This window comes from Ranitomeya imitator, chromosome 1 (genome assembly GCF_032444005.1).
Source record: "Ranitomeya imitator isolate aRanImi1 chromosome 1, aRanImi1.pri, whole genome shotgun sequence".
In the NCBI taxonomy this organism is placed as follows: Eukaryota; Metazoa; Chordata; class Amphibia; order Anura; family Dendrobatidae; genus Ranitomeya; species Ranitomeya imitator.
This window is the reverse complement of record NC_091282.1, coordinates 374495714-374510449: the sequence shown is the minus strand read 5'-3', so window position 1 is coordinate 374510449 and position 14736 is coordinate 374495714. Positions and strand designations below refer to the sequence as shown.

The 14736-nt window shown below is 41.7% G+C and overlaps 1 protein-coding gene across 1 annotated transcript in view; it reads left to right on the top strand.

Annotated features, from left to right (window-relative positions):
* The window catches only part of LOC138673411 (dehydrogenase/reductase SDR family member 4-like), a 60471-nt gene that overhangs the window by 23113 nt on the left and 22622 nt on the right, over positions 1-14736 (top strand). The window contains exons 6-8 of the mRNA XM_069761799.1: positions 767-818; positions 10600-10734; positions 11558-11613. Of these exons, the coding sequence (XP_069617900.1) occupies positions 767-818; positions 10600-10734; positions 11558-11613 (243 nt within the window). The remainder of the gene's footprint in view (positions 1-766; positions 819-10599; positions 10735-11557; positions 11614-14736) is intronic.

Below are 14736 nucleotides of genomic sequence, written 5' to 3'. Positions count from 1 at the left end.
ACAGACCTCTCCATGTCTTGTCCTGTCCAAGATCGGCCCAATTTTGAGGTTTTGGCCTGGATTGGAGTGAAAACGCCAGAAGTTGTAATGTTTTTGCACAACTTCTAGATGCAAAAGTTTTGCAACTTTTAACCCTTTTCCAACATCTGGCGTAATAATACGCCAATGTTAATGTGAGCTGCGGCGTTGAGCCCATATCTTTTCGGGCACTTGTCAGCTGTTTTGAACAGCTGACATGTGCCTGAATCCACCCGCAGCTGTTAACGAGTTAAATGCCACTCTGACAGCGGCATTTAACACGCGCTTCCGGCAAACGCGCCGGAAATCCCACCCATCGGTGACCCCCGTCATGTGATCGTGGGTCACTGATGGGTTGGCATGACAACCAGTGGTCTCCAGTAGACCTCTATGTTTGTCACTGCCGGATTGCTATGAGCACCGCCCGATGGTCGGCGCTCATAGCAAGTCAGCAATTCTGCTACATACACGCGATCTGATCGTCTGTATGTAGCAGTGCCGATTGGATTATGGCAGCTTCCAGTCTCCCATGGAGACTATTGAAGCATGCCAAAAGTAAAAAAAAAATGTTTAAAAAAAAATTATATATATATATATATATATATATATATATATATATATATATATATATATATATTTCAATGTAAGGTGATGGGTTTGTGTGTAGGGACCGCTACCATTCAACCAGGAATAATATGGATTGCTGCTTACCACAGCACTACAACATAACACTGTTCTGTTTCAACAGAGGGGGGAGTATTGTGATTGTCTCGTCTATTGGAGGGTTTATCCCATTTCCCGTAAGTAAATATTCTTTTCAATGTTTTACTACATCTGAAATCACATATGCTAGAACTAATGATTCAGTTCTGAGCCAAAGTCAGAAATGGATCTGATAAAAAAAATATATGAGGTGGAATTGCAAAAAAGTATAAAAATTGTTGCGCAACTTACTTAGGCTATGTGCACAGGTTGTGGATTTTGCTGCAGATTCGCAGCGGATCTGCAGCTGCAGATTCGCAGCAGTTTCCCATGCCTTTACAGTACAATGTAAACCTATGGAAAACGCAATCCGCAGTGCACATGCTGCGGAAAAAAAAATCGCAGAAAAGCTGCGGTTTACATTCCGCAGTATGTCAATTCTTTGTGCGGAGTCCGCAGCGGTTTACACCTGCTCCATAATAGGAATCCGCAGGTGAAAAACCGCACAAAAACCGCAGTAAATCCGCAGGTAAAACGCAGTGTCTTTTACCTGCAGATTTCTCAATTCCGCTGCGGAAAAATCCGCAGAGCTCAAAACTACGTGTTCACATACCCTTAATGAGTAAAAATTAGCAGTGTTCTAAGTGAGTTTTCTAGTAAAAAGGGCTTGATAAATTGGCCTCATATAGTCCTTCCCTCTTACTTCTATTATTTTTAATCAGTTTTAAGGCTTATCGAGACGTCCGATTTTCTTGTGTACGATAAAATAGGACTGATTATTCTGATCAGCCTCTCCTCAGAGTTTGATCTTAGTGTGGTACAAGTGTCATCTGCCTTTCTCGTATGTGGAGATATAATTTTAAAAAATGTCTCCACCTACTCCATTCTGACAGTCCGTGAGAATCGGACTGCGCTCGGATGTCATCTGAGTGCAGTCCAATCTTTTTCACAGACTCATTGACTTGCACTGCAGACTATGATCTGACCCTCAAATCAAAATTGGACATGTCTCCGTGATTTTCCAGAAATGGAAAATCATGAACATGTGAATGGCCCCAGGAACTATCACAGATAGGAGTGCCATCTGTGAAAATCACGAATAGGGCTAGAGAGATTCACCGCACTGTTTTTGGTAGTGCAAGTTTCTTTATTTATTTAAGCAAAAATGAATGGTGGCTGCAAGATATGCGACAAAGTAAGGATGTTTCAATCCCACTGGGGTCTTTATCACAATGTCGCTGCAAAAAAAGAGGACAGTATAAGTGAATAATATAATAGTCACAGGACATCAGTCAACAATATGCATTAGATATCCCATAAGATTCAAATGTATAGATAAGGTGCTGTACAGACCTACAATATAGCCAAGCAAAAGTAACAGTCATGCAAACTGAAAGCAAAAATTTAAATAAAATAAAGTAAAATAAGCAAACTAGGTGACGAAGTCAGAGCATCACATAAGGCAATTAGCCTGAGGGTTCAAATGAAACATGACCGTTAGTGTCTTAATGCAGTCATGTGCATATACATAGCATATTGATATAGCAATATTCCAGTGTTTAGACCACTCTTAGGTTACGGGATTACGCACCAATGCAGGTAAATCTATGCAGAAAGCTTACTTTGGTAGTTGAAGTAGAAGGGGTATATTTGAAGGAGAAGGGTTGCAGTTAATGTTGTAAAGCAATGACAGTTTGAGACATGTATCAAGTTGGTGGCATAGCTGCTAACACTCCCGCAGCATAGCTGCTAACACTCCCGCAGCATAGCTGCTAACACTCCCAAGTTTATCTGCTGGGTGGTTGCCATCTGACCTGGTTAAATATTGGTGTGTACCATCGGCTCGGAAGTGCGTGACACCCACCAGAAGTGACATCACCCATGGTGATGCAAAATATGCGACCTGACTGGATGTGTGCGTGTGCATGTTGCCATGGGAGCAGAGACGCTCTCCAGGGCCAGAAAAGGTGTCACATGATATACAAATATGATATGTCTGTATATGGCCGTTGCTATGGGAGCCATGGCGCTAGAGATGGGCGAACCTGAACAGTAAAGTTCGGTGTCCGTACCGAACACCTACAGTTTGGGCACAGACACCGAACACAGACTTCACCAGGAAGTCCGTGTTACTGTTCAGGTTCAGCTGCTCTAATACCGGGTGTCTGTCGCGCTGTCATGCTCATGACAGCGCGGCAAACACTGCTTCTGATCGGCGGTGAAACCATCCCCGCCAATCAGAGCCGCAGTTCCCACGCTGTCAAAAGTCAGTGTGAGTGCTCAGCTGTGATCGGAGGTATAAAGCTTACCTCCGGAAACTGGTGTCAGCTGATGGGACAACTGCTCTCATCATCCAACACCTGCTGCCGCTAATAACAGTGAGAGCAGGAGCGGATGATGAGAGTATTCAATAGCTGGCTCCTGCGCTGTAAATAAATAATTAAAAAAAAAAAAAACCTGGCGTGGGTTCCCCTGTATTTTTGTTAACCAGCCAGAAAAACTCACAGCTGGGGGCTGCAACCCCCAGCTGTCAGCTTCAGCAAGGCTAGTTATCAAGAATAGAAGGGTCCCCACGCCATATTTTTAAATTAAAGCTCACAGCGGGAGGCTAGTATTCTCAGGCTGGTAAGGGACCATGGATATAGGCCCCCCAGCCTAAAAATAGCAGCGAGCAGCTGCCCAGAAAAGGCACATCTATTAGATGCACCAATTCTGGTGCTTTGCCCGCCTCTTCCCACTTGCCCTGTAGTGGTGGCAAGTAGGGTTAATATTTGTGGGGTTGATAATGGAGAGGCGTCTATAACAGGGGTGTCAAACTGCATTCCTCGAGGGCCGCAAACCATGCGTGTTTTCAATATCTCCTTAGCTTTGCGCAAGGTGCTGTAATCATTATGTGTGTAGGTGATTAAATTATCACCTGTGCAGTACAAGGAAATCCTGAAAACATGACCTGTTTGCAGCCCTTGAGGATTGCAGTTTGACACCCCTGGTCTATAAGACACCTATCCATTACTAATCCTATAGTTACATGGTAAATAAAGACACAGCAAGATTAAAGTCCTTTATTAGAACTAAAACAAAACAGTTTTCATTTTTAATTTAAAAATAACAAACTCAGTTATACTCAACAAATGCCTATTCCACCGAAGCCCTCGTTCTCCTGTAATAAAACTAAAATAAAAAAACAACAATATCCTTCACCTTCTCTGTCGTTCTGTCCCACGCCATAATCCATGTCTGGTGGAAAAATAGTTTTCAACCTGGACGGTGCCAAGATACGACTGTCCAGGCTGAGAACCACTGCTGACTGAACTCAGTGACTGGGAGTGACGTCATCGAGGATACATCCGGTCACTGAGGCTCCATTCCCAGCCGGGCTGAACTGCCGTGACCTCGGTGAGATCTGAACTGCCGTGTTAGCGGGGACGTCACCGAGGTCACTGGATTTCAGCCCTGCTGGGAACGGAGCCTCAGTGACCGGAGGTAACCTCGATGACGTCACTCCCAGTCACTGACGCCGCGTTCCCAGCAACTCGGAGCTTCAACTCCCTCCATAGGTTTTCTATGAGATTACGGTCTGGAGACTGGCTGGCCTCTCCATGACCTTAATGTGCTTCTTTTTGAGCCACTCCTTGGTTGCTTTGGCTGTATGTTTTGGGTCATTGTCAGTCACGACCCATTTTTAATGTCCTGGCGGAGGGAAGGAGGTTGTCACTCAGGATTTTACGGTACATGGCTCCATCCATTCTCCCATTGATGTGGTGAAGTAGTCCTGTGCCCTTAGCAGAGAAACACCCCCAAAACATAATGTTTCCACCTCCATGCTTGACAGTGGGGACGGTGTTCTTTGGGTCATAGGCAGCATTTCTCTTTCTTCAAGTTGAGTTGAGTTAATGCCAAATACATCAATTTTTATCTCATCTGACCACAGCACCTTCTCCCAATCACTCACAGAATCATCCAGGTGTTCATTGGCAAACTTCAGACGGGCCTGCACATGTGCCTTCTTGAGCAGGGGGACCTTGCAAGCACTGCAGGATTTTAAACCTTTACGGCGTAATGTGTTACCAATGGTTTTCTTGGTGACTGTGATCCCATCTGTCTTGAGATTATTAACAAGTTCCCCCCGTGTAGTTTTAGGCTGATCTCTCACCTTCCTCATGATCAACCATACCCCCACGAGGTGAGATTTTGCATGGTGTCCCAGATCAATGTCGATTGACAGTCATTTTGTATTTCTTCCATTTTCTTACTATTGCGCCAACAGTTTTCTCCTTCTCACCCAGCGTCTTACTTATGGTTTTGTAGCCCATTCCAGCTTTGTCCAGGTCTATGATCTTGTCCCTGACATCCTTATAAAGCTCTTTGGTCTTGCCCATGTTGTAGAGGTTAGAGTCTCACTGATTAATTGAGTCTGTGGACAGGAGTCTTTTATAAAGACAGCTGTCTTTAATGCAGGTAATGAGTTGATTAGGAACGTCTAACTGGTCTGTAGGAGCCAGAACTCTTGCTGGTTGAAAGGGGATCAAATACTTATTTCTCACTGCAAAATGCAAATACATTTATATAATTTATACAATGTGATTTCCTGGATTTTATTTTCGATATTCTATCTCTCAATATTAAAATTAACCTAACCTTAAAATTATAGACTGTTCATGTCTTTGTCAGTGGGCAAACTTATAAAATCAGCAAGGGATCAAATAATTATTTCCCCCAGAAAAAGACAAAACATTAATATAATACTTGTATTTAAATCTTTAAAAGCAAAGCCGCTACTTTGGCAGGACAAGAGGCTACTTTTTTGGGGTGAGTTACTTTGATCTGCTATTTTAAACATTGCTGAGCAGTTTCCCCTGTCGTTAGCACCATAGAGCGGGTGAAATAAGTATTGAACACGGCACCAATTTTCTAAGTAAATCTATTTCTAAAGGTGCTATTTACATGAAATTCTCACCAGATGTAGGTATCAACCCATCTAATCCACACAGGCAAAGAAATCGAACCATAGAAGTCCATAAATTAGGTCATGTGTAATAATGGGAAATGACACAGGGATAAAGTATTGAACACATGAAGAAAGAGATTATTTGAGATAAATCGTTTTTATTGTTTCAACACAGACCAAAACAAAAATACACACCCTATATATCGGGAGGGAAGGGATAGGGAGGGAGGAAAGTAAACAATGTTTTTTGAGACCTTTACATTCCAGGATTGTCTTTTTTTTCTTGTGGTTGTTGTAGTTGTCTATCTATATAGATGTGTGTGTATATAAAAAGTCTATACGCCCCTATTAAAATGCCATTCGAAAAAATATTTACTGAACTTTTTACACCTTTTAATTCAAGTGAAAAACAAACTGAAATGTTTTTCGTTTGGAAAAAGAAAAATAAAGTACTAAAATAGCATGGTTGCATTCCGTCTTTTTAAGTAGGAGGCGACTATCATGGCACATCTAGAATGGGAAATCTTAAAACTCACGATTCTTTATACTAGTGCGCTAAATCTATCAAGATTGTGAGGGCATCTCCTGTATATGGCCCTTTCCAGGTCAGCACACAGATTTTCAGTTGGATTGAGGTTTGGGTTTAGGCTGGAACATTCCAAAACTGTGATCTTCTGGTGAAGCCATTCCTCTGTTGAGTGAGTTGGAGGTATGCAATAGTGTCGTTGTCATGTTGTAAGGTGAAATTCCTCTTCATCTTCAGCTTTTCAGCAGGGGCCTGAAGATTTAGTTTCACAATTTATTTGGAAATGTTATTCCCTCCACCTTGATGGTGTTCTTTTGGTGATGTGCAGTGTTGGCTTTGCGTCAAACATACTTTTTGGAATTATGGCCAGAAAGCTCAACCTTGGTCTTATCAGACCATAACATGTTTTCCCACATGATTTTGGCAGACTTGATAGAAATTTTGGCAAAGGTGGGTTATGTGTCTACTCTGAGCACATTCACTCATCACTAGCACTTAACAGAATTTCTTGCAGCTCCTTTAATGTTGCCGTACCTCTCTGGGCAACCTCCTAGACCAATTTTCTTCTTGTCTTTTCATCAGTTTTTGATATCTAATTCTAGATAATGTCACTGTTGGGTCAAATTTAAGTGACTTCTTGATGATTGTCTTCGGTGATCCATGATAAATCTAATGCCTTGTAAAATCTTTCTCTTTACTGACCACTTTCAACAATGAGAGCTCTTTGGTGTTTTGTAATCTGTTTACGGAACCCTGCTGTAAAAGGCAGCTAAGAAAATGTCAGGAAAATCCTGCTAGAACAGCTAAATGTTATATGGGGTTAATCTGAATCACGATAAATAATGGCAGCTGTGTACTGACTACTAATTGTCAGGCATTTAAATGTGATTGGCTAATTCTGAACACAACCACTTCCTTAATTATAAGAGGGTGTTCTCACTTATGAAACCACATGATTTTAGTTTTGTTATGTTTAGTTATCTTTATTTTCAACCTCCAAAATGATTTCAGTTTGTTTCTCAATGGATTTGTCCAGATTTTGGGTGACACTAAACATGGAAAAAGTTCTGAAAGAATACCTTGTGGTATCATTTTTTTTTACATGACAAAAGCTGACCTTTATTTTAACACGGTTGGATAGATTTTCTATATCCACTTTATGGCTATGTGTGGGTGTACATACCATTGGTGCAATCCATGGACTCAAGTAATAAGGTGCCCCACTTCCAAAGCAGGTGGAATAGTGCATTATAATGAGATATGGGTCTGCAAAGGGCACATACAGGTGCTTCTCGTAAAATTAGAATATAATCAAAAAGTTAATTTATTTCAATTATTCAATACAAAAAGTAAAACTCATATATAGTCATTACAAACAGAGGGATCTATTTCAAGTGTTTATTTCTGTTAATGTTGATGATTATGGCTTACAGCCAATGAAAACCCAAAAGTCATTATCTCAGTAAATTAGAATAATTAACAAAAACACCTGCAAAGGCTTCTTAAGCGCTGAAAAGGTCCCTTAGTCTGTTTCAGTAGGCTCCACAATCATGGGGAAGACTGCTGACTTGGCAGATGTCCAGAAGGCCATCACTTATACACTCCACAAGGAGGGTAAGCCACAAAAGGTCATTGCTAAAGAAGGTGGCTGTTCAGAGTGCTGTGTCCAAGAGTAATAATGGAAAGTTGAGTCGAAGGAACAAAAAGTGGTAGAAAAAGATGCACAAGCAACCAAGATAACTGCAGCCTTGAATGGATTGTTAAGAAAAGGTAATTCAAAAAATTTTGGGAGATTTACAAAGAGTGGACTGCTGCTGGAGTCATTGCTTCAAGAGCCTCCACACACAAACATATCCAGGACATTGGCTACAAGTGTCATATTCCTTGTGTCAAGCCACTCATGACCAATAGACAACACCAGAAGTGTCTTACCTGGGCCAGGGAGAAAAAGAACTGGACTGTTGCTCAGTGGTCCAAGGTGTTGTTTTCAGATGAAAGAAAATTTTGTAATAATTTTGCATTTCATTTGGAAATCAAGGTCCCAGAGTGTGGACGACGAGTGGACAGACAGACAGTCTAAGCTGCTTGAGGTCAAGTGTGAAGTTTCCACAATCAGTGATGGTTTGGGGAGCCATGTCATCTGCTGGTGTAGGTTCACTGTGTTTTATCAAGACCAAAGTCAGTGCAGCCGTCTACCAGGATATTTTAGAACACTTCACGCTTCCCTCTGCACACAAGCTTTTTGGAGATGGAAATTTAATTCTCCAGCAGCACTTGGCACCTGTCCACACTGCCAAAAGTACCATACCTGGTTTAAAAACAACAGTATCACTGTGCTTGATTGGCCAGTAAACTCACCTGACCGTAACCCCATAGAGAATCTGTAGGGTATTGTCAAGAGGAAGATGAGACACCAGACCCAACAATGCAGACAAGCTGAAGGCTGCTATCAAAGCAACCTGAGCTTCCATAACACCTCAGCAATGCCACATCACCGCCATGGCACTCCGCACTGATGCAGTAATTGATGCAAAAGGAGTCCCGACCAAGTATTGAGTGCATTTACTGAACATACATTTCTGTAGGCCAACATTTCTGTAGGCTCCATATTTCACCATCCAATTCAGCTTTGAACATGAAACTACCATCATTTTATAGACAATCATCTTGTCTATCGCATACATAATTTTGACTTGCAACTATTTAGCATATGATTAGTTATGCAGATTCTTGTAATGTCACTGCATTGTTACTGTTTTGCTCCTAAAAATGTAAATGTAAATTTTGTTATTTTATAAATCCACCTTTTGGCTTTGAACACTGAATTTTTCTGGGCATGCTCTCAATCAGATTCAAGCATATCTCGAATAAAATCTGATCGCAGGTCTCTTCTATACATTCCGAACGTTGGTGCATATTGGTCGAATTGGGTATGCATACAGTTATTTTTTTCAACTCTACCCACAAGTGTTGGGCTGAGGCCCCTCTACTTCATTGTCATTGAAGTATTTCTTTGCAAATCTCAATGTATGCGTCGGGTCATTGTCCTGCTAGAACACTATGTCGTCCTTTCGTACCCATAGTACTCGAGTATATGAAGTAACTCATCTTGTAGGATATTCCCGTTTTCACGTATAGCTCAGCATTGAGACCACCATCGATCCTCGTCAAGTATCCAACGCCTTTGGCTGTGAGACAACCCCATATCATCAGGCTTCGTCCACCGAACTGGACAGTTCCTTCAATTTCTAGATCCGTCAGCCCTTTTTTCCTTGTTTCTTCCAGACCTATTTGTACCCATCAGAGCCTAGTCTATTGACTTTTGTCTCATTTCTCCAAGTAACCCATTTTCAATCTTCCACTATCCACTTTTCATACGTTTTTGCAAACCGGAGCCAACCCTTTTTATAATGTTAATGAAGTCTATGCTTTTTCACCTTTTTTTTGGGCCACCATTCCAGACTTGTGTAACATGCGTCGCACGGTGCTTGCATGGACATCTGTGATCTCACTATTATGAAGCATATGAGCCAGCTCCACTGCCGTGTTTGTCACTCCAGAACTGATAAACCTTGTAATCAGCAGACTTGTTGACCCAGATATTTTGCCTGGACCTCCACCTCTAAGCTTTGGAATGGATGGACGGACTTCATTTCATATCCTTCCAACTGTCTTGGCACTCACATGACGAGGTTTTGCAATTTTCTTGGCCGAAAGACTGTTATCGATGACTTGGATGATGCTGTTTCTCTTTTCTTGGAAAATCTTCTTCATGGCGGTGCCTCCATTCGAGCCAGTGACCGTTCGCTTGGTTATCAACCTAATAACAAACTGAGCTATTGGGGAATGTGAGAAACGGTTGTAATTTAGAGCAGAGGTCCCCAACTCCAGTCCTCAAGGCCCACCAACAGGTCATGTTTTCAGGATTTCCTTTGCATTGCACAGGTGATGCAATTATTACCTGGGCAAGACTAAGGAAATCCTGAAAACATGACATGTTGGTGGGCCTTGAGGACTGGAGTTGGGGACCTCTGATTTAGAGTATACAGGAAGAAAAAAAAATGTTTTCACCACCAGGAGCAAAACGGTAACCATGCAGTGACCTGACACGAATCTGCTTAACTAATCATATGATAAATCGTTGCAAGTCAAATTTACGTATGAGATAGCCGAGATGATTGTCTATAAAATTCTGATAGTTTCACGTTCAAATCCATGATGAATGGTGAGATATGGAGCCTGAAAGTCAAAAGTTTAAAACATTGTTACCCTTTTGCCCGTCAGGGGATCTCTTCTTCTTTATCTCCATATGGTTATCTTTAGTACATGTGATGTTCCTCCTCATCTGATCTTATGTATGAATTGTGATTCTTTTTTTTTTTCTTCTTTTTTTTTCTCCCCTCAGACTCTGGGTCCCTATAGTGTCAGTAAAACTGCATTGCTTGGCCTAACCAAGGCCCTTGCTCCAGAATTAACACATCGCAACATCAGGGTGAACTGTCTTGCTCCAGGCGTCATCCGCACCAAATTCAGTTCAGTTGTAAGTGTAATCATGTTATAGAGTGTTGCATACAATTGTGAACGGGATGGATAATTTTACTCAGGATAATCATCTCAGACTTTGTGGCGGCTTCAAAGTCAACTCAAGCTTTTGCTATATTTCTCTACGTAGCCCAAATCTTAGACTATATTTACACACTTTTTTTTTTTTTTGTTCTAGCTCTTTTGAAAATTATTTATTTTCTCTTTTTTGTTTTTATCTGGTTTTTTATTTAAAGGGACTCTGTCACCTGAATTTGGCGGGACTGGTTTTGGGTCATATGGGCGGAGTTTTCGGGTGTTTGATTCACCCTTTCCTTACTCGCTGGCTGCATGCTGGCTGCAATATGGGATTGAAGTTCACTCTCTGTCCTCCATAGTACACGCCTGCACAAGGCAATCTTGCACAGCGCAGGCGTGTACTATGGAGGACAGAGAATGAACTTCAATCCAATATTGCAGCCAGCATGCAGCCAGCGGGTAAGGAAAGGGTGAATCAAACACCCGAAAACTCCGCCCATATGACCCAAAACCAGTCCCGCCAAATTCAGGTGACAGGTTCCCTTTAAGTGCAGTAGGGACAGCTAATTTTTTTCCTAACAAAACCTACTGATCACACACATGGAGTCAGTAGATGCCTGTATGTCTAGAATGTATGCCTATATGGGCATTACCAACATATATACAAATGGAGGAAACGAGGGCGATAGCTCCTATACTGCCGGCCGTACATTAAAAATATTTTAGGTTTTACTGCCAGGTGCTAGGTCATGATGAAGATGTGTACAGAACTAAGTTGTCCTGTTTTATATCTCTTACTGCAGTTATGGAAGGATGAATCGGTTTTGGATGAAATGAAAACAAGACTAGGCATTAAGAGGTAAGAGCCTGAGTTGAAAAGGTACAGTCTTTTTAATGTACAGTATCATTTACAGTATGCACCCAACTATTTGCAACTCCCATTGAGTTGGTATGGAATGGTTTTTAAACATTTCTGCTGCCACTCTGAACAAACTCCTCTCAGTGAAGAAGTATAGGTGGCTTGCAACCTTTGTTCTAGTGATTTGTGCGGCCCCCTACGATCAAACATGTATCCCCTATCCCAGAACTAGGCAAAGTGCAGCCCATGGGGTGCATCTGGCCCTCTATCATTTCTGATTATTGCACATAACCTAATTTATGGACATCTATGGTTTGATTTCTTTGACTGTGTGGATTGGATGGGTTATTACCGACATCTGGTGAGAATTTCATGTCAGTATCATCTTTAGAAATATACTTACTTGGTGGCAAGTTCAGTACTTATTTCACCCCCTGTATCTAGGAGGCTATGTGAGGGCTCACACTGTACATTATAGGCTATTTTGGAGCTCATACTGTTTATAGAGGGGCTATGTGGGGGTTCATTCTGTATGTAGGGGGCTGTATGTGGGCTCTTACGGTACAAGGGAGCTATGTGTGGGCTTATACGGTATATAGGGGGATGTCATCATACTTGATTCTGGTCAATGTTAACCCCTTCATGACCGGAGGTATTTTCATTTTTGTGTTTTAGTGTTTTGCTCCCCTTCTTCCCAGAGCCATTATTTTTTTTTATTTTTCGATCAATATGGCCATGTGAGGGCTTGATTTCTGCGGGACAAGTTGTACTTTTGAACCACACCATTGGTTTTAACATATCATGCACTGCAAAACGGAAATTAAAAATTCAAAGTGTGGTGAAATTTCAAAAAGTGCAATTCCACAATTGTTTTTTTGTGTTGCTTTTTTACTATGTTCACTAAATTCTAAAACTGACCTGCCATTATGATTTTCCAGGTCATTACGAGTTCATAGACACCAAACAAGTCTAGGTTCTTTTTTTATCTAAGTAGTAAAAAAAATTCCAAAGTTTGTTTAAAAAAAAAAAAATAAAATAAAAATTGCGACATTTTCCGGTACTTGTAGCGTCTCCATTTTTTGTAATCTCGGCTTATTTTTTGCGCGCTGAGCTGACGTTTTTAAAGATACCATTTTGGTGCAGATAAGATCTTTTGATCGCCCGTTATTGCATTTTAATGCAATGATGCGGCGACCAAAATTTCTGGTGTTTTGACTTTTTTTTATCGTTATGCCATTTAGCGATCGGGTTAATACTTTTTTTTATATTGATAGATCAGGAGATTCTGAACTTGGCAATACCAAATATGTGTATATTTGTTTTTTTTTTTAATTTATTTTGAATGGAGCAAAAAGGGGGTAATTTGAACTTTTATATATATTTTTTTAAAATTTATTTTATATTTTTAAAAACATTTGTTTTTTACTTTTGTCATGCTTCAATAGTCTCCATGGGAGACTGGAAACTGCCATAACCCGATCAACTCTGCTACATACAGGTGATCAGATCGCCTGTATGCAGCAGAATTGCTCACTTGCTATGAGCACCGGGAGGCGGTCTTAGCAATCCGGCAATGACAACCATAGAGGTCTTCTGGGGACCTCTGGTTGTCATGCCAACTCATCGGCAACCCGCGGTCATGTGACACGGGCACCGATGGGCTGGATTTCCGGCATGTGTTCCGTAAGAGCGTGTTAAATGCCGCTGTCAGAGTTTGACAGCAACATTTTATAGGTTAACAGCGGCGGGAAGATCGCAATTTCTCCCGCAGCTGTTTAGCGGCACATGTCAACTGTTCAAAACAGCGGACATGTGCCGGAAAAGATGTGGGCTCACCGCCGGAGCCCACATCAAAGGGAGGGTGTCCGATATCGGCGTATTATTACACCTGATTTTGGAAAGGGGTTAAAGGGAACCTGTCACCCCCCTCAGGTGTTTGTAAGTAAAAGAGCCAACTTGTGCAGCACTAATGCTGCATTCTGACAAGGTGGCTCTTTTAGTTACAGTGTTATGAAAAAGTTTGGGCACCCCTATTAATCTTAAGCTTAATGTTATATAAAATTTGTTTTTTTTTTGCAACAGCTATTTCAGTTTAATAAATCTAATAACTGTTGGACACATTAATGTTTCTGTCTTGAAATGAGGTTTATTGTACTAACAGAAAATGTGCAATCTGCATTCAAACAAAATTTGACAGGTGCATAAGTATGGGCACCCCACCAGAAAAGTGACAATAACACCTTTCTGACATGTGACGTACTATCCCGTCGAGGTGGGGTGGGCCCGTATGACCACCGACAGGATAGTACGTCATAGCGATCGGCCGCACTCACAGGGGGATCGCGGCCGGGTGTCAGTTATCACAGCCGACATCCGGCACAATGTGCCAGGAGCGGTCACGGACCGCTCCCGGCACATTAACCCCCTGCACACCGCGATCAAACATGATCGCAGTGTTCCAGCGGTATAGGGAAGCATCGCGCAGGGAGGGGGCTCCCTGCGGGCTTCCTTGAGACCCCCGGAGCAACGCGATGTGATCGCGTTGCTGCGAGGGTCTCTTACCTCTCCTCCCTGCAGCAGGCCCAGATCCAAAATTGCCGCAGCATCCGGGTCCTGCAGGGAGGGAGGTGGCTTCACAGCTCCTGCACAGCAAAGTGTCAGATCAGTGACCTTACACTAGAACATGGCTCCCCCCCCCCCCCCCCCCGGGGCAATGTTATAGTGTAAAAAAAAAAAATTAAAAAAATTCCTCCCGCCCCCCTCCAAAAAAAAAATATTGTTCCTATAAATACATTTCTTTATCTAAATAAAAAAAAAAATAAAAGTACACATATTTAGTATCGCCACGTCCGTAACGACCCCACCTATGAAACTGTCCCGCTAATTAACCCCTTCAGTGAAGCGGTAAAAAATAAGAGGCAAAAAACAATGCTTTATTATCATACCGCCAAACAAAAAGTGGAATAACACGCATTCAAAAAGACGTAAATAAATAACCATGGTACCGCTGAAAACGCCATCTTGTCCCGCCAAAAACGAGCCGCCATACAGCATCATCAGCGAAAAAATAAAAAAGTTATAGTCCTCAGAATAAAGCGATGCAAAAATAATTATTTTTTGTAT